This window comes from Lipotes vexillifer, unplaced genomic scaffold (genome assembly GCF_000442215.2).
Source record: "Lipotes vexillifer unplaced genomic scaffold, Lipotes_vexillifer_v1.1 scaffold1639, whole genome shotgun sequence".
In the NCBI taxonomy this organism is placed as follows: domain Eukaryota; kingdom Metazoa; phylum Chordata; class Mammalia; order Artiodactyla; family Lipotidae; genus Lipotes; species Lipotes vexillifer.
Genome location: NW_006782296.1, coordinates 593,751 through 613,895, shown reverse-complemented (window position 1 = coordinate 613,895; position 20,145 = coordinate 593,751). Strand labels below are relative to the sequence as shown.

The 20,145-nt window shown below is 50.0% G+C and overlaps 3 protein-coding genes across 5 annotated transcripts in view; all 3 read right to left on the bottom strand.

Moving 5' to 3' along the window:
* TMUB2 (transmembrane and ubiquitin like domain containing 2) overlaps positions 1-1,161 on the bottom strand; it is a 4,806-nt gene extending 3,645 nt beyond the window's left edge. The window contains exon 1 of one of the 3 annotated variants that reach the window (XM_007455099.1): positions 1,038-1,161. Coding sequence is in view for 1 of the 3 variants with exons in the window: in XM_007455098.1 (XP_007455160.1) it covers positions 429-463 (35 nt within the window). In the remaining 2 variants the exon portion in view is untranslated. Of the gene's footprint in view, positions 1-428; positions 464-1,037 lie in introns of those variants that run through there. The other 2 variants (XM_007455100.1, XM_007455098.1) reach the window with 2 other exon arrangements.
* A 6,310-nt stretch (positions 1,162-7,471) lies between these two features.
* On the bottom strand, positions 7,472-15,483 carry ASB16 (ankyrin repeat and SOCS box containing 16). Its single transcript, XM_007455097.1, has 5 exons — positions 15,105-15,483; positions 12,925-13,192; positions 9,118-9,610; positions 8,266-8,379; positions 7,472-7,747 (listed from the first exon to the last, which is right to left on the bottom strand). The coding sequence occupies exons 1-5, from the start codon at positions 15,403-15,405 to the stop codon at positions 7,562-7,564; spliced, it is 1,362 nt and encodes a 453-aa protein (XP_007455159.1). The 5' UTR covers positions 15,406-15,483; the 3' UTR covers positions 7,472-7,561.
* A 4,561-nt stretch (positions 15,484-20,044) lies between these two features.
* HROB (homologous recombination factor with OB-fold) overlaps positions 20,045-20,145 on the bottom strand; it is a 13,623-nt gene continuing 13,522 nt past the window's right edge. Inside the window, exon 10 of the mRNA XM_007455147.1 lies at positions 20,045-20,136. Within this exon, the coding sequence (XP_007455209.1) occupies positions 20,045-20,136 (92 nt within the window). The remainder of the gene's footprint in view (positions 20,137-20,145) is intronic.

Genomic DNA, 20,145 nt, shown 5'->3' with positions numbered 1-20,145 from the left:
CTCCTTGGAGTACCTGCTCTTTCCCTTGGAGAATCTGCTGCTTTCAAAGCTGTCCCTGGGCAAATCCAGTCTGATGATTATCATTACCAGACTATTCTCAGAGCACCTATAAAACTTCATTATACTTATCTACCAGTCCATCTCTCTACTAGACTCCTGGAAGATAAGGTTCACATGTATTTCTCTATGTACCGTAGTGCCCAGCATAACCCCACACAGTAGCTGCTCAAAGAATACTGCGGAACATATCAACATTTGAATACTTTTCACATCCTTATTTAGTACATGGGCCCTGGGATCAGGAAAAAAAAAACAAAACCAAAACTAACTATAACCCCCTTTGCCTCTTACTAGCTCTGTAACCTCAAACAATTTTCTCAGAGACTCAGCGTTCTCATCAGTAAAATGGGGTTAAAAATAGTACCTACCTCATAAGGTTGTTTTGAAGATGACGGGAAATCATCGAAGCAAAATACTTAGCACAGTGCCTGGCACATTGCAACTGTTCAGTAAACAAACAGGAGCAGTTATTTATCACTCCCACAACTAACCCCTCATGCTAAGAAGGTTAACGGCATTAACCCTGATTTAAAGAAAAGGACTGCGGCGAACAGAGGCAAAAACGACTGGCACAGGCACAGGGAACTTTCGAGGGGAGGGACTGGGCAGGACCCCAGGTCTCCCTCCTCAGAGGCCTTTGCTCGCTCCTCAACCTGTGAGCGACCCTGGCGGCGCGGTGAGGAGGGGTCCCCGATCCTGCCTTTTCTGACGCGAAGGCTCCGCGTTTGGGCGGTCCTATTCCCGCGGCGCTGGAGAGGAGTCCGTGGGTCCACCCACCTCCGGCCGCCGTGGCCAAACCCGCTTCTCCCAGCCCGCGACGGGCAGAGTCAGGTGAGGGGTTCACAAACCATCCACACCCCTCACACTTCGGGGCGGGGCCGGGAGACTGGGGGCGGGGCTTGAGTACGCGGGGGAACATGGGAAATTAAAGGTGATCTGGGCCGGTATTGTGCCTGGATAAGGAAGGAGATCCTCACCTGAAACGGCCAGACTAAGTGTTTTGACTTCGCCAAGACGGCCCGTGCACTCACCTTTGTGTAGGGGCCGGGGGAGGGGCTGGCTAGCCCTGATTCTGTCCAGGGTCCGGTCTCTTCCGGCTTCTCCCGGAAGCTGTTAGAACCAGAGACAGGAAGTTCCGCCTCCGCGCCTTGCACTGATGACGACAAGCTACGTAAAGCGGGCTGACGTAAACGTATTCTTTAAATAAAAGGGACAGGTTTCTCAGCGGAAGGAGGGGCGGAGTTATTGTTGGCGGGATCGTGGCCCTCCCGGGGCAAGGCCACGCCTGGTGGGCGGGGCCTAAGGAGCCCATGGGTGAGGGGCGGGGCCAGGAGGGAGTTATGGGAGGTGCTTGGGCAAGGGGTGTGATTTCGCGTCTGGATATCCGAGCGGGCTGGCACCGCTGGGCAGACCAGAGCGGCGGTTTCCTCTTCGCAGCCTTTTTCTTCCGGCCTTGCTCCCAGCCTCCCGGGCTGATTGGATTTATTACTGCTCTGCAACGCGCACTGAGCTCCGGGTTAGCGGAATCAGCCGGGACTGGTCTTTCTGATCTCAAAGAGTCCAACTCAGGGATAGTCGAGATGACAGACAAGGAGACAATTTAGTCACCAGCCGGTGCTCCGAGAATGCGGCCCCAGGTAGTGTGGAACCTTGGTAAATAAGGCAAGAAAGCATTTCAAAAGAAGGCACAGATTCATTGCAGGCTTAGGACACAGGAAAAGCAGGAGCCCCAAGAAAGACAGGGAAAAAAGGTTCAGCTTACAAGAATTTATCCGGATTTTTGAAATTAAAATTTGTTCTAAAGACGTTCTGGGGTTTTTGCTGTTGTTTTCCGGTGAACTATTGATTGAAGTGTAAATAATGCTGACGGGAAAACTCAAAAGCGAAGAGCTCGTTAGTTTTCACCAACTGAACACATCGGTGGAAACAGGACTCAGATCAAGAAATAGAAAATGAGGGCTTCCCTGGTGGCACAATGGTTAAGAATCCTCCTGCCAATGCAGTCGACACGGATTCGAGCCCTGGTCCAGGAAGATGCCTCTTGCCGCGGAGCAACTAAGCCCGCGCGTCACAACTACTGAGCCTGTGCTCTAGAGCCCACGAGCGACAACTACTGAGGCCACGTGCCACAACTACTGAGCCCGCGTGCCACAACTACAGAAGCTCGTGCGCCTAGAGCCCGTGCTCCCCAACAAGAGAAATCACTGCAATGAGAAGCCTGCGCACCGCAACGAAGAGTAGCCCCCGCTCGCCACAACTAGAGAAAGCCCGTGCGCAGCAACAAAGAGCCAATGCAGCCAAAAATAAAGAAATAGAAAATGACCCCAGAACTGCCCTTCAGTCCTCTTCGCCACTAACTTGCAAAGAGTAGTCACTACTATGATTTCTGTCACCATAGTTTTCTGTTTTTGCGTTTTGTATAAGTGGAATCAAAGAGTATGTACTCTTTGGTGTCCGGCTTCTTTTTTTCTTTTTCAGTCTTTTCTTATTGTGGTAAAACATACATGAAATTTACCATTTTAACCATTTTTAAGTGGCTAATTCAGTGGCATTAATTCACAATGTTGTGCACCCATCATCACTATCCATTTCCTTTATTTATCCATTTCCTTTCCCTCCTCCCCCCTTTATTTCTACTTTCTGTCTCTATGAATTTGCCTATTCTAGCTATCTCATGTAAGTGGGATCATACAATATTTGTCCTTTTTTGTCTGGTATATTTCACTTAGCATGTTTTCAAGGATCATCCACGTTATAGGCCATATCACTTCATTCCTTTTTAAGGCTGAGTAATATTCCATTGTATGTATATACCACATTTTCTTTATCCATTTATCTATCAGTGGACATTTGTGTTGTTTCCACCTTTGGGGTATTATAAATAATGTTGCTGTGAGCACTGACGTACAAGTATCTGTTTGAGATCCTGCTTTCAGTTCTTTTGTCTGACTTTTTTTTTTTTGTCTGACTTCTTTTGATCAACATTGTTTGTGAGATAAAAGGTACTGTTCCAATTTCTGCATAAATGTACGTTTTGGATTTAAAGTTTAGTGTTTTTATTGTGATGAACACAGGAGAAGGCAGGGCATCATAGTACAGTTAAAGAAAATTTTTAAGAATGAGTACAGATTTACCAAGTGAAGTTCCAAATAGAACAGCAGGCTCAAGGGCTCTCAATAAATATTTGAGGGAATGAAAAAGCACTGAGTTGAACCACTGTTAATGCTTTTGAGAGTTTATTATATGCCAGGTACTGTGCTAAGCACTTCACATACATTATCTCATGGAGCCCTATCAAGTACCTCATATTGTAACCACTTTACAGATTTGGAAACTGAGACTCTGAGAGACTAAATAATTGTCCAAATTATGCAGTTAGTGGTATAGCTAGTTATCCAGTTCTCCCTCCCTCTCTCTCTCCTCCTCTCTATGTACGTGTGTGTATGTATTATATATATATATATATATATATATATATATATATATAATATAAAATATAATCTTATTGTCAATATTTGGTCCCTTACTATTTTCACTTAGCCATTACCATAAAGCATTTCACATGTTGGTGAATATTTTTGTAGCATCAGAGCACAGTTTTAAATAGCTGCTCAACAGTATTACCTTCCACGTTGCACTATACTTTTTTAAATTAATCTTCTCACTTGGATAGACATTTAGATTGTTTTCAGTACTTTGTTTTTAAACCACATTTTAATAAACATCTTTATGACAGTTATTTGTACACATCCATGATTTTTTTTCCCCTAGGGTAAATTCCAGGAAGTGGAATTACTGGGTCAAAGGATGTTCACATTTTTAAGATTTTTGATACACGGTGCCACATTGTCCTCTAGAATGTTGTACCTATTTTCATTCCCATCAGCAGTGTGAAGAGCACCCCTTACTGTTCTCTTCCCCCAAAACAGGGTAGAGGCTAGAGAGGAGCAGGGAATATTGGGGGCGGGAGGCTGCGGCTTGAGAGATGTGAGACTCCTGAAGATGTTTATAAGCCAAGAGGAAAGAGCAGAGGAGAAGGGGAGAAGTGAAGATAAATGCAATCTGAGAAGGGAATAAATGACTGAGCAGTGGCCTCTGGAGCCAGGGAGGGCTGGGCCGATATCTGGGCTTGCCCTGCAGAGGATGTGGGAAATCTGCCTTGTCCCCTGCCCCAGGTACCCGATCCATCCATCTGGGGTTAGGAACATACACTCTGTGTTCCCAGGGCTGCATGGGTTGGGAACATTTACCATATTACCATAACATTTACCACATTACATGTCATTTTTCTGTCTTACCAAATTCTTTGAAGGCAGGAACTGTGTTTTGTTTGTTTTTATCCCAGTATTCCCAAAGTCTATCCAATGCCTGCATGCAGCGAGTACTTGATAAAAATTTATTAAATGAATGATAGATGCATTTAGAGAAGTTGGGGGAAGAGAGAGGGAATTTGAGAGAGTTGTCTTCTGGCCAGAAGTGAAGTCTTTTTTTTTTTTTTAAATTGAGGTATAGCTGATTTACAATATTATGTGTTTCAGGTGTACAGCATAGTGATTCACAATTTTTATTTTATTATTATTTTTTTATTTTTGGCTGCTTTAGGTCTTCATTGCTGCACGCAGGCTTTGTCTAGTTGCAGTGAGCGGGGGCTACACTTTGTTGCAGTGCACAGGCTTCTCAGTACAGTGGCTTCTCTTGTTGAGGAGCACGAGCTCTAGGCGTGCAGGCTTCAGTAGTTGCAACAGGCAGGCTCAGTAGTTGTGGCATACAGGCTCAGTAGTTGTGGCTCACAGGTGTTCTAGAGCACAGGCTAAGTAGCTGTGACTCGCAGGCTCTAGAGCGCAGGCTCATTAGTTGTGGCGCACGGGCTTAGTTGCTCCGCAACATGTGGGATCTTCCCAGACCAGGGCTCGAACCCATGTCCCCTGCACTGGCAGGTGGATTCTTAACAACTGCGCCAGCAGGGAAGCCCCATTTCACGATTTTTAAAGGTTATATTCCATTTGTAGTTACTACAAAATATTGGCTATATCCCTGTGCTGTACAATATATACTTGTAGCTTTTTAATTTTATACCCAGAAGTTTGTACCTCTTAATCCCCTGCCCCTATCTCCCCCCTCCCCCCTCCCCTCTTCCCACGGGTAACCACTAGTTTGTTCCCTATATCTGTGAGTCTGTTTCTTTTTTGCTATATTCACTAGTTTGTTTTATTTTTTAGATTCCACATATAAATGATATCGTACAGTATTTGTCTTTTTCTGTCTGACTTATTTCACTAAGCATAATACTCTCCAAGTCCATCCATGTTATTGCAAATGACAAAATTTCATCCTTTTTTACAGCTGAATAGTATTCAATTGTATACATGTACAATTGAATATATATCTGTACAACTGAATATTCAATTGTGTATATATATGATTGAATGTATATATACACAATTGAATACCATATATATATATATACATATATATAATCACATTTTCTTTATCCATTTATCTATTGATGGACACAGGTTGCTTCCACATCTCGTCTATTGTAAATAGTGTTGCTATGAACACCGGGGTGCATGTATCCTCTTGAATTAGTGTTTTCCTTTTCTTTGGATATATACCCAGGAGTGTAATTGCTGGATCATATGGCAGTTCTATATTTAATTTTGAGGACCCTCCATACTGTTTCCCACAGCGGCAGCACCAATTTACATTCCCACCAACAGTGCACAAGGGTTCCCTTTTCTCCACACCCTCAGCAACATTTATTACTTTGATCTTTTTGATGATGGCCATTCTGACAGGTGTGAGGTGATACCTCACTGTAGTTTTGATTCACATCACAGACTGTCTTCATGTTGGTGAAAGGAAATACCCGTAGATACAACTTTCCACGGAGGAGGGGAGGCTGGGCAACAACTGCAGGAGGCCGACCCAGGACTCCTGATACATCTCTACCATGTGACTCCAAGTGGTAATTACAGTGGAGAGCCCAGGGTCTCTCACCTCAGCAAAGGGACAGGAGAACAGGCTGCTGGGAGCCACCTCCTCCAGGGGGTACTACAAGCTCAGGGTCTGGGAGAGTTCCTGTGTTGTTCTCATACTCTTTCTCTTATCACAAGAGTAACAACTGCTCAGTGCAGAAAACCTGGGAACCACAGAAGACTACAGAGAGGAGGAATAAACATGGAGCGATAGGTATCTCAGCCACATTTCAGCCTAACAGTCACACTTTTGTTCTGTGCACAAATCATTTATTTGCGTTCATAAAGACTGGCTTTGGGCTTCCCTGGTGGCGCAGTGGTTGAGAGTCCGCCTGCCGATGCAGGGGACACGGGTTCGTGCGCCGGTCCGGGAAGATCCCACATGCTGCGGAGCGGCTGGGCCCGTGAGCCATGGCCGCTGAGCTTGCGCGTCCGGAGCCTGTGCTCCGCCGCAACGGGAGAGGCCGCGACAGTGAGAGGCCCGCATACCGCAAAAAAAAACAAAAAACAAAAAACAAAAACTGGCTTGGCCTAAAAAGCTTGCTCTTAAAGATGAATGGTGGTACTTTTGACTCTGGGACCAGAGGAAGTGAGAGGAAAAGAAGGGAAAACTGGTGGCTGGTCCTCCTGTCACAGACCTTCAAAGACCATGAGTGCGGTGACCACAGTTTAAGACACTGCATCACTGAGGGGTGAGGAACAACCACCCAGTGCGACCACCCAGAAGGCTCTGCAGAAAGAGGGCTATTAGGCCAAGTCTTGAGGATCAAATCAGCTTCAACCAGGGCAAAAAAATGTGGGAAGGGTGGACCAAGCAGAGGGAACAGCACATGCAGATGCCTGGAAGCAAAGGGGAGCAGGTCATATCCAGCAACCGGTAACTAGTTTGCTAAGGCTGAGTTACAGGCATCTTAGAAGGGAGAAGGTGGATCAGGAGGCCAGGGAGCTTGGCGGAGGCAAGCCAGAAGGGGCTAGAAGGTTTGTCTGCCTTGTTAAGTTTTTATTTTAGCCTGAAGGTGGTGTGGAGCCACTGAAGGGCATCATAAGAGTTCTGATTCCCAAAGATCGTCCCAACATCCTTGCAGGGCATGGGTTTCAAGACCAGTCAGTGAAGTCCTCCCTTGAAGTGACAAAAGCAGGACGGGCATTGGCGGTACAGCTAGAGGCAGAGTCTGTCACTCTTTAGGAGTCTGAACAGGTACATAGGTAGCAGGTCTCGGGACAACAAGGATCACTTCTTCCTGGCTTGGGGCCTGCCTGGATGGAGGGGCCATCATCCACTTAGGCAAAGGAGGAAGATGCAGGCAAAGGCTGAGTCTGCAGACCTTCCCATGGGAGAGAGGAGCTGAAGTTCAGGTCGAGCTGGAGGTCAGCGGGTGGCTCAAGAAGCCAGTAAGAGGGATGAGCTGGCCCCAGAGGACATGCAGAGTGTGGATAAGAAGCCAGGGACTGGTCCTCCAGGGCTGGGGGGGACAACTGATGGAGGGGGCAGGACAAGCTCTGGGAGCAGCTGGGCACGGGACTCACTGGATATACCCCTCCACACGCAGCAGCAGGTAGTCCTTGAGGAGCGGGGGCAGGGGGAGGCGGGCGGCAGCCTGTCGGCAGCGGCTACCCAGCTGAGCACGTATGGCCAGCCGGGCCAGGTGCTGCAGCTGCCTCGGCTGATTCACCATGCACAGGGCCGAGCTGTAGAAGGCTTCGTGCTCCTAGATGGGGAGTGGAACAGGGTCAGATGGCCCAACGTTCTGACTTTGCCCTTCCATCTGGGGGTGACCTAGTGGTGGGGCCCTGGGATTTTGCAACCTGCACCCACCTGGGCGTTTGGCTCATCTTGAAGGACCCAGATTCAGAAGCAAAGGCCCTGCAGGGGTCATGGGAGCTGGGACCACACTGCAGAGCAGGGTCTCAGCCATGTCTGCACCCACCCCCACTCCAAAGATACTGGCACAGTGCCTACTCAGTCAGACATGCCTGATAAATGTCTATACTGATGCAGGTAAGAGAGAGCCTAGAGAGTTGTGTGCAATTAAAGGTTGTCCTGAGCTTCCGGGGGCAGGGGTACCCTGGAACCCAGAGGTTTCACTCTGCCCATCCTCCTCCCGCCCAGGGTCCCTCTTGCTCCTGCCTCCAGGAAGCCCACCTGGAGGGACAGGCCTGGGGCTCATCCTTCCTCTCCATCTCCCCCAGAGCCCAGGAAGGAGCTGTGCTCATGGGGCGGACTTACCTGACACAGCTCTGGAAGCACTGCCTCAACCCAGGTATCACAGGATGGAACACAAGGGTAGGCATTAAGCAGGACTTCCAGGGCTCGAGGGAAGTTGGCACAGTGTCTCAGCATCTAGAAATCAAAAGAGAGTCTCAGGGCTTCCCCGGTGGCGCAAGTGGTTGAGAGTCCGCCTGCCGATGCAGGGGACACGGGTTCGTGCCCCGGTCCGGGGAGATCCCACATGCTGTGGAGCGGCTGGGCCCGTGAGCCATGGCCGCTGAGCCTGCGCGTCCGGAGCCTGTGCTCCGCAACGGGAGAGGCCACAACAGTGAGAGGCCCGCGTACCGCCAAAAAAAAAAAGGGAGTCTCAGACTAGAAAACAAAAATGAGTCTCAGGGGTACCATGCCTATACCAACCAGCCTGGGCCAAAGCCCCACTCACATCCAAATCTGTTCTTTTTTTGCCCGCCCACGTGCCATGCAGGATCTTAGTTCCCCGACCAGGAATCGAACCCGTGACCCCTGCAGTGGAAGCGCAGCGGCTTAACCACTGGACTCCCAGGGAAGTCCCACATCCAAATTTGAGAGGCCAAGATCTGCGTCCCTCCTCGTCCTTTTCTAGCCTCAGTTTACCCTACCTTCAAGTGTGCTCCAACCTCCTGGCCCCAGCCAGTTTCCTTGGGGGCTGTTTTTCTCCCTTAGACACCCTCTCCCATAGCCCTCACTGGTCCTTCCCAAGAGGGGGACAGATCTCTGGTCCAGAGAGAGGGCTCTCTGTCTCTTAGCCTCTCTTCCTGGAGGCTGGGCAATTCCAGCTCCAGGCATCCCCGGCCCATCAGGAGTCTTCTTTCACAGGCCCTCCCTGCACACCTCAGGGCGCACAGGCTGGGCCCCGTAGTCCAGCAGCGCAGCAAAGAGGATCTCGGGCTCCCAGTTGGGGGCGTCCTGGACGGCCTGCAGCGCGCAGTCCATGGGCGTTTGGCCCGCCCCATTGGGAACTGCAGCGCAGGCCCCGTAGTGCAGCAGCAGCTCGGCCAGGCCCCCGCAGCCGTTGGCACAGGCGTTGTGCAGCGGCGTGTGGCGTTTGCGCCCTGCCGCCCGGGCATCTGACCCAGCTTCCAGGAGCCGGCGCACGGCGACCTGGTGCTGCCGACTGCTGCCCGGGCCCTCGGCCCCCGCGCACGCGGCGTTCAGGGCCGTCTCGCCCTGGCTGGTGCGCAGCTTCACGTCGGCGCCGTGCTCCAGGTAGAGAGCCACGTGCTGCTCCAGGCCTCGTGCCGCCGCCACATGCAGGGGTGTCACCTCGCTGTCCTGCACCGCCAAGTTCACGGTTGCTCCCGCCTCCAGCAGCTGCTTGGCGCACCTGGAGGCAGGGTACAAGGCCCTTGAGGCAAATCCTGAGGGACCAGGCCTGGCCTGGGGACCCCTCAGCCTGCTGTCATCCCTGACCCCTTCTTCCCACCTCTCTTGGCTCAAGCAAGCCTGGCGCCAACTGCCAGACTCACAGAAGCCCCGTGACAGACAGCAGAGCTGGAAGGCCCATCCAAGTCACTGGGAGCATTTCAGTTTTCAGCCCAGAAAGGTTGTGGTGCAGCCCAGGACATACAGCAAGCTAGTAACTGCGGAGGAATTAATACTCACTGCCTCAGACCGTCCCTCCCAGAGTCTAACCTGACTCCCCCATCAGATAGGGACCCCAAGGCCTTGTTCTGAATCACTTGTCAGTGGTCTCCTAACATTCTGATAGCACAAGTTTTAAAAACCCACTAATGTGTACACTGTGAAGCATAGAAAATTAAGGAGTATGACCCCCCCAAAGAAAACAGAAATAGAAGTCCTAATTAGTAAAAAAAAAAAAAAGAAAAGAAAAAGTCGTAATTAGTATTTTCTTCCTGTCTCCAAACATGAAGACCGCCTTTCTCAGCCAGCCACACTCACTCCAGCAAAGGAAGGCACTTGGGTCCCGCTTACTTCACTTTCCCCTGGAGAAAACAAACAAAACCAAACAACAAAAATCAGACTTTACGGAGCACGTGTTTCACAGGTGTTTCATAGGTCAGAACACTGTTGAGGCAAATATGCATCATTAACCACCTCGGGGTAAACCAAACGCTGCAAACTAAATTAATGATGGCACTGAACTAACAGTAATTTAAAAAGCCAGAACGGTAGCCACTGGAAACTCAGGAGCAGATCCATCAACCCCATCGAAACCCTGATGAAAAAGTATCCTTCCCCAAAATGGCCAGCATTCCAGCTCCCTTCAGTGTGCATGTCCGGTAGGCATTTTGCTCAGTCAGTGGCCAAGCTTTGAGTAGCAGCCAGCCAGCCACAAACTACTTAATTTATTACCTTGGTAAGTTCTAATCATAGACTAATTTCTGTTTCTATATACTAAATTTAAATAACTCCAAGAAGCTCGCTCAGTAGGGTTCCAGTAAGTGAAACCATTCTCAGTTCACTTAAAAGGATCAAGTGTGCTGGAAGGTGCACCACATGCCCATAAGACCTCAAGAAAGGACTGGAAATTTTGGATCATCTCTGGGTCCATCACTGATCTAGATCTACATGGGTAGATTCCAGCACGTGGGCTGTGGAATGCCTTTCAGGAGCCCTTGATTCCTTGTCCCCGCCAGCCTTGTCTGTGGACCTGACTTGTCAAAGTGCAAATACCTTCATGTAGGGCGTGGCCAAGAAACTGTTGACCTTAAAAAGGTGGGAAGAGGAAGTGTCCTTCATACTAAGATTGGGAAACACTGGGCTCGATCTTTCTCGATGGCTACCTCAAAATAGCTAGGAATGTGGCTGCAGAGGGTTCCCAGGTAATAGGAGACTGCAGTCGGGACAGGGTTTTTCCAAAAAGCAACAGGGCTTCTGCCTACTGGGCTTAGCTGATGTGACCTTGGACAAGTCACTAAACCTTTCTGAGTCTCAGTTTTTTCACCATAGAATGAGACCTGTCTCAGGATAGAAAGCCCAGAGATAAACCCATGTACCTATGGTCAACTAATCTATGACAAAGGAGGCAAGGATATACAATGGAGAAAAGACAGTCTCTTCGATAAGTGGTGCTGGGAAAACTGGACAGCTACATGTAAAAGAATGAAATTAGAACACTCCCTAACACCATACACAAAAATAAACTCAAAATGGATTAGAGACCTAAATGTAAGACCAGACACTATAAAACTCTTAGAGGAAAACATAGGAAGAACACTCTGACATAAATCACAGCAAGATCTTTTTTAATCCACCTCCTAGAGTAATGGAAATAAAAACAAAAATAAACAAATAGGACCTAATGAAACTTAAAAGCTTTTGCACAGCAAAGGAAACTATAAACAAGACGAAAAGACAACCCTCAGAATGGGAGAAAATATTTGCAAACAAATCAATGCACAAAGGATTAATCTCCAAAATATATAAACAGCTCATGCAGCTCAATATTAAAAAAACAAACAACCCAACCCAAAAATGGGCAGAAGACCTAAATAGGCATTTCTCCAGAGAAGACATACAGATGGCCAAGAAGCACATGAAAAGCTGCTCAACAACACTAATTATTAGAGAAACGCAAGTCAAAACTACAATGAGGTATCACCTCATGCTGGTTAGAATGGGCATCATCAGAAAATCTACAAACAACAAGTACTGGAGAGGGTGTGGAGAAAAGGGTACCCTCTTGCACTGTTAGTGGGAATGTAAATTGATACAGCCACTATGGAGAACAGTATGGAGGTTCCTTAAATAACTAAAAATAGAATAACCATGTGACCCAGCAATCCCACTACTGGGCATATACCCTAAGAAAACCATAATTCAAAAAGATGGGGCTTCCCTGGTGGCGCAGTGGCTAGGAGTCCGCCTGCCAGTGCAGGGGACACGGGTTCGAGCACCGGTCCGGGAAGATCCCACATGCCACGGAGCAGCTAAGCCCGTGCACCACAAATGCTGAGGCTGTGCTCTGGAGCCCGCGAGCCACAACTGCTAGGCCTGCGTGCCACAACTACTGAAGCCCACGTGCCTGGAGCCCCTGCTCGCCCGCGTACCGCAAAAAAAAAAAAAAAAAGACACATGCACCCCAACGTTCATTGCAGCTCTATTTACAATAGCCAGGTCATGGAAGCAAACTAAATGCCCATCGACAGACGAATGGATAAAGATGTGGTACATATATACAATGGAATATTACTCAGCCATAAAAAGGAACAAAATTGGGTCATTTGTAGAGACGTGGATGGATCTAGAGACTGTCATACAGAGTGAAGTAAGTCAGAAAGAGAAGAACAAATATCATATATTAACGCATATATGTGGAACCTGGAAAAATGGTACAGATGAACCGGTCTGCAGGGTAGAAATAGAGACACAGATGTAGAGAACAAACGTACAGACACCCAGGGGGGAAAGTGGCTGGGAGGGGGGTGGTAGTGGTGGTATGAATTGGGAGATTGGGATTGACATTATACACTAATATGTATAAAATAGATAACTAGTAAGAACCTGCTGTATGAAAAAATAACTAAAATAAAATTCAAAAATTCAAAGAAAAAAAAAAAGAATGAGACCTGTCTCCCATGATGTTGTGAGGACATGTGTTTCTGGCATGTGAGCTGGAGACACACACACATACCCACACACCCCCTCCCCAAACCATCTCAGCCCCTGGGCACCTACTGTAAGGACTCAGGGATTGTGCAGAGGTGCAATGGTGTCGTGCCTTCCTCAGACAACACATTGACCTTGGCGCCGAAGGTCAGCAGCAACTGCACACAGTCGGCCTGGGCCCGGGCACAGGCCTCGTGCAAGGCGGCCCGGCCCCCAACCCGGGCATCCAACTCAGCTCCCCGCCGGATCAGGTAGCGGGCGCAGTCGGTGTAGCCTCGGGCAGCAGCGATGGTGAGGGGTGTTGTATGCTTGGCTTTGGGGGTCAACACCCAGAACCCTGAGGGGAGCAGGCAGTGTTAAGGGGGGTGGGTATGAGGCTGGCAGGCAGGGCAGGCTGTCATGTACAACTGACGCTGCCCTGCCCTCTGTACGCCTGGCTGAGCACAAACCCTGTGCTCGTCTGTACCTGTGGAGAGGGGGCTCAAGCCCCCAGCTGAGAGTGTAAATTGGAACAGCCTTTTAGAACAGTTTGTCAGTCTATAACAAAACGTAATACGTGGGTCATAGGAAAAACATGTAATTGCTCTTTTTTTTTCTTCTTTTTTTGGCCACACCGAGAGGCTTGTGGCATCTTAGTTCCTCGACCAGGGATCGAACGCTGGCCCCGGCAGTGAGAGCGCCGAGTCCTAGCCACTGGACTGCCAGGGAATTCCCTTAATTGCTCTTTAAAACCACAAGGGCAGCTAAGGAGGGTGAATCCTGCTAGGGAAACCTCTGGGTCTTTGAGCTGCTGGTGGAGTCCTTGGCTCTTTTTGTTAACTTGGGCGCTCTGGTGTTGGGGAGAAGAGGGAGTTACACACAGGAGGGCCTGGACCTGACTCAGGGAGTGGCCAGAGCAGAGCTGAAGAAGTCATAGTATGCTCCTGGGGTCTTGCTCGAAGGACACAGATGGCTAATATCCTGCTGTCAGTTGTTTGCATTGTAGCTAAGTAAATCCCTGGGTTTCCTAAATCTTGGGTAAAGCATGTTTTGTTTTTTATTAGGATTGAAATTAAGGCCAAGTTCCATTTGGGAGATGGAGATGGTGGACACGCTGGAAGAGGAGGCCAGGGTGCCCTGGGTGGGGTCACATCTCTAACAGTTGAAGGAATTTGGCCTGGTGGTGACCGTGAGAGCATAAGCTCTCCAAGGATTCTGAACCCCCATATCCATGGGTGGGGTGTGAGGCAATCTCCTGTCAATCTTTTTTTTTTTTGCGGGGGTGGTTTCTTTTCTCCTGCCTAAGAACAGGGCAATCATTTGGTTTACATGGACAAACCTTCTGGTCAGAATAGATCCTAAGGAAGATCATCGAACAAGTACACAAAGATGTTGCTCATACTGTTATTTAAAATAGTTTTTTTAAAAAAGGAAACCTAGGGACTTCCCTGGTGGTCCAGGGGGTAAGACTCCATGCTCCCAATGCAGGGGGCCTGGGTTCGATCCCTCGTTGGGGAACTAGATCCTGCACGCATGCCGCAACTAAGAGTTCGGATGCCTCAGCTAAGAAGTCCGCGTGCCAAAACTAAGACCAGGTGCAGCCTAAATAGATAAATAATAAATAAAATATTTTTAGCAATAAATAAATAAAACAAAAAAGAAGCCTAATCTAACCAATCTATTTGGGAGCTAGTTATATAAATCATGGCACACCCATACAATAGAATTTATGCACCTATTTAAATTATAACGTGGGGAATTCCCTGGCGGTTCAGTGGTTAGGACCCTGAGCGTCCAGTACCGAGGGCCCAGGTTCAATCCCTGGCTGGGGAACTAAGATCCCGCAAGCCGCGTGGCATGGCCAAAAAAAAAAAAAAGGATTATGTGGACTTATGGTTATTGACATAGAAAGATGCTACATGAAAATAACAGGCATAATAATAGCATAATAAAAATAATAGCATCTGGAGTATAATTTCATTCTATGAAAGAAAAAATATTCACGCGTGGAGATACATCCAGAGAAACAATTGCATTTGAATACAACTGTGTTCCTGTGTAAGTCATATAACATGTTACTATAACTTTAATTCTGAAAAGACATACAAATCACTAAGTATGCCTCATCTCTGTTTAGGAGGGAGCTGGAATCGGCAGTGGGAAGGGATGGTCTAGTCTATGGTCTGGAGGGGGGGATGGGGCCCAGGCTCCCCCCCCACCCTCCCCTCCTCCCTCTCCCTCCTCTTCTGCCCCCACCGGGTGCTCCCTACCCTGTTCAGCTGACCAGGCCAGCTGGTTGCTCACTGTCTCCACAATCATGTTGGCAGCGCCTTCATCTTGGAACAGGGCTTGGATCTGTTGCAGGTCACCAGAGAACAGGGCATTGTGCACAGCTGGGTCCCGGCAGGAGCGGCGCGGCCTAGCGAGTTGGGCCCAGGAACTTGGGGGGCACCTTTGGCTCTGGCACTGCTGGGCTGCAGCCCAACGCCGGTCCTCCCATTCCAGCCACTCCCGCTTCAGGCGGAGAGAGCGCAGTGTGGAGGAGGTGAAGGGGAAGGTCTCCCCTGCCATGGGGAGGGATCCAGGGGTCTGGGCAGCGGCAGCTGGGCAGAGCAGGTTCCCTCGGCCCGACTGCCACCCTTGCTCTGAGGAGCCACCCTGCCCCCAACCCGTGACCCAGAGAAAGGAGCAGCTGAGGCTATAAATAGGCCCTTTGCTGTTCTGGTAAACACAGTTTGCCCAGAGTCATGATCTTGGTGCAGAGAAACTGTTGGGTCAACCCCCAGCCCGCGGCTAGGGACAGCCCCTGCCCCTGCAGATACCCTCCAGCTGGGGAGCCGGCCCTCAGCTGAGCTCCAGGTCCACACCTCCCACTTCTCTGGAGTGAGCATCTTGGGTTGGCAGGGTCCGAGGTGAGTGAAACAGTCAATCAGGGAAATGGACAGGACAGGGTCTCTCTGATGTTGGCTGGAGGGCAGACCCCTGCCCAGGAAATAAGGGCAGGTGAAGTCAGAGTTTGAACACCTCTTCTTGGCATCTGCACTAACAGCAATGACTCTGCACATACAGGCACAGGGCTTAACAGTACTTAAACCACTTTTATATCCATCTTCACTCAGGTGACCATACATTTTCTGGCTTGCCTGGGTAAACAGCAAGCTTGACTTTGACAATAAATTATATGATCAGGCTAATTATCACAGTTTGAACGCCTCTGAGATGGGTGGTCTTATTTCTGTTTTACTGATGAGGAACTTAAGGCTTAGCAAGGTGAAACCACTTGCTCAAGGTCACAGCTCGTGAGAGGGGAGCCAGACTAGGACCACAGTGGGTCTGACTCTGTAGATGGTGCACTTTGGTGAGAGAGCCTCTCCCCACCTTCCAAGCAGGACAGCATGGTCCCTAACACTGCCTTTAATGCGTCTTGGTTAGGGTTTCCCCCCCGCCCCCCCGCAGCTCCTAAAAGGGCTTACATGCCTGCCTGAGGAGGACCAAGGGCTTGACCTCCCAACTCTGGGGACCAAGGAGACCTTCAAGCCACAAACCCACTCACTCAAAGTGGCTGTGCTTCCACGAGCCTCTAGGGGGAAGAATGAAGCCGTGAAACAGCACTAGGTGCTGGCTGCCGAGCAGTGAAGGGCAGAAGGGAGGTCAGCCCTGGCCCCAGAAGCTCTCCTCAGCCAGTGGGTGGTGGCGGGCAGTCCCTTGGCCCCTCAGGGTCCGCCTGTCCCCATCTCACCCTGGCTGCAGGCGCGCACGCACACACACACACACACACACACACGCACACACACACACTTTCTAGCTCCCATTCTCCCATTTTCAGTTACCATCTCAAGGCCTTTAACCTGGACCAGCCCTGCCTCCTACCTGGTGTTCCCTCCTCTGGCCACAACCCCTCTGCTCCACTGCCCAAAGGGAAGGATCTATCTAAACAGTTCATTTCCTAGCTTGAAAACGTCTGCTGACTTCCGAGCCCTACCCTTTCCCACTAAGCCCCATGCCCTGGTTTGGCCTCACATCAGGCAGCTGTCCCCTCACGGATCCTCACCTTTCCCTGCCGTTCCCTCTGCTTGGAATTCCCTCCTGACTCACCCCTCAAAGTCCACCTCAAAGGTCACCTGCGGTGGGAGACACCTGCTCAGGTCGCCCACCCCTGCGGTTCCAGCCACCCCCCAATCCGTGCTCCTGGAGGACCTTCCGTGTGCTTTGTCAAGCCCCTGTCCCCAGGTACCGTGGACCACAGCCTGCTGCGCTGGATATGGGCTCCAGAGCAGGACCTGAACGGATTCAGTTGGGGTTCTGGTACCCAGCAGGGCCTGGCGCACAGTAGATCTTGTCGTGGTGCTGAGGAGCCCTTGGCTTGTCGTGGGCCAGCCTCTTACGTGTAGCACGTTGACTGAGGGCCCCTGTTCTCCGCCGGAGCAGACACTCATCTGCCTGCCCAAGTGGGTGGCAGCAGCCTGGGCTGTTTCCAGCTCTGCCCTTACCCTGCTGTTCACCCACTCTGGCCCCAGCCTCTTGGTGGTATTCCAGGGTGCGGGATCCCAGAGGAGGAATGAGATCATGACCAGCGAGGGCTTGGAGATCCTCAGAGAAAGGCGCCTCTATCCTCAGAGAATGGCACCCATTCGATGTTTTAATTGCCCTGCCAACAGCCCAGCTGAGCACCCGGAGCTGGGCTCCCAGGGTTGGGAGCTGGCAAAATACGATGGGGCCAAGAGGGGCCTTCTCCCGAGGCTCACGGTAGTCATGGTCAGTGGAGCCTGAGGCTGTTCTGACTTCCCCAGCCTCTCTGCAGCCTCTTGTCACAGGCCTGAAGGTGCTCTGACTACAGATCAGTCCTCAGAGGTACCATTTGTTCAGTCCCCTATCCTCAGCATTAACTTCCTGAGGCCCTTACTTCAACCCACACATGAACCCACAGGGAGCCCAGTTTTACTGGCAGGAACAGTGCCAGGCAACTGGATACCCAGCCTGCCTTCTGGGAGCTCAGAGCCTGTGGGGGGGAATGAAGCACACAAGAAACCAGGGCATCTGTCAGGATCGTGAGCAGTAGAGACTAGAGCTCAAGGGGGCCGAGTGTGGGTGGCCACCGCAGGCCAGGGGCATGGCTGGTTTAGGTGCAGGAAGACCACCTGGCATAGACGGGCGGCTCTGGCCCAGATCTAAGCTACAGAGGCGGAGCTGGGGAGTTAGCAGCACGGGGAAGAGAAGGAAGTGCGTGGTGTGCTCAGGTAGGAAGACCCAGTGAGAGTGTGAAAGGGCAGTGCTGGTGAATTAGCCCCTTCTTGTTCCTGGGCTTGGGCCACAAAAGCCTTCTAGAACAGAGCCCCACTGCCACCAGCAGCCAGCTGAACATGGAGTTCTTAAAGCACTTGTTCACTTCAGCTTTGAGACTGGGATCCGTGGCATCAGCTTTTCTTTGGAAAAAGGGAGACTAACACCTTCTCTGAGAGTCGTACCAAGCCCATTGGAGGTCCTGACTCACAGCTGCCTGCTGAAGGCGGAGGCAGAGGCAGATGAGGCTGGCTGTCAACCTGGGGTCTTTAACCCACACCCCCTCAACCATGTGTTGAGAGAATCTTCCTTTCCTCCCTTCATTCCAGAAAGGAAAACAAGGTTGGTTGGCAACTTGGTATAATTAGGCCTTTTACACCCCACCCATGACCCTTGTCCAATTCTTGCCTGAAAAGCGGTACAGAGAAGCTACAGTGGTGAAGAGTTGCTTGGCAACAAAATAAATAAAGTAGTAGTGGACTCTAACCCAAAGTATAAAACAAATATCCATGAGTCCATACTGATATAAATGGGTGGCTGAACAAAAGATAAGGGAAAACAGACCAATCTCCCACGCAGAAGAATTCCAAATAATCCATGTAGATATTCTGCCCTTAAGAAGATGGAACATAACTCCTCATTCCTTAAGTGTGGGCGGGCAGCAGAGTGAATTCCTTCCAAAGGGTATCGTGCAAAAAGGGAGAAAAAGAGTAACTTGACAGTGGAGAAATCTGGCAAATCTGACAAACCCTACTTTAGCCAAGCGATCAAGGTCAACACTAACCCTTGATATGATGTGATGAGAAAAGCACCTTACCTCTGAGGTCTTCCTCCCCCAAACACATAACCCCAGTCTAATCATGAAGGCACACCAGACAAATTCCCGTAGAGGGACATCTGACAACATGCCGGACCTGTGCTCCTCGAAGCTGTCAAGGTCATTAAGAAACAAGGAGAGTTGGAGAAACTACCACAGCCAAGTAGAACCTCAAGGGACACGATGGCTAAATGTAACGTGAGATCCTGGAAGAGAAAAAGGACATCAGGGGAAAACTGAGTAATGTGAATAAAGTATGGAATTCAGTTAATAATAATGTATCAATACTGGTTCTTTAGTTGCAACAAATCTACCATACTAATGTAAGACGGCAGCAATAGGGGAGACTGGGTGTGGAGTATAAGAGAACTCCCTGTAACATCTTTGCAATAATTCTATAAATCTAAAACTGTCTACAAGAAAAAGTTTATAGTAAAAAAAAAAAAGGAGAGCGAGAGGCAGAGAGAGAGAAAACAAGTGGCTTGGCTCTGCCCTGGCCAAGGCACCACCAGCAGGGCAGACAGAACAAGGAGCAGCGAGGCTGGAAACGAGAGGGAGGTGGGTGAAGCAGGCGGCTGCTTTATTTCAGAATAAGGCACCTCAGCCGTACTCCTGCCCCTGCTCCTGGGAGCGCTGGGCATAGGTGAGCTGGTCAGCTACAGGCCTCAAGAGACGAAGCAGAGGGAAGTCTGAGCGTTCCTTCCTTGTCCAGAGGGACAGGTCGCCACTGCTGTGGTGCGGCTCCTCTTAGCTCCTCAGCTGCCCACGGGCTAGGGAGTAAAGGGACCAGGCCCAGCATCCTCTAAATTCAAGCTGAGGTGGGAGAATGGCACACCTTCCCTGTTGGAGGAGAAGGAATATGCACCCGAGGGCTTGGAGGACAGTAGAGCTGGAGAGTTGATCCTGGGCAGAGTTCCGGTTGCCAAAGGAAGACCCAAAGTGACGGCACTGCAAAATCCGAGGGACGAGGGTGCTCTCAGGGTTAAGTGTCCAGGGTGGGAGCAGCCAGAGAAGTCCCGGAACTTTGTTTTCCAATTGTGTTGGTCTTCCTCTCTCCCCGGGATGTGATCAGACACAACCAGAACTTTGCCTGGGTGCTGAGAGGCTGCCATCTCATGGGGGGTGCCCTGCCTTGGGGGAGTCCCAACTGCCGGTGCCACGGAAGAAGTCCTCAGGGAGCTCGCTCAGTAGTCCATCTAGGTCATCTGCGGGGG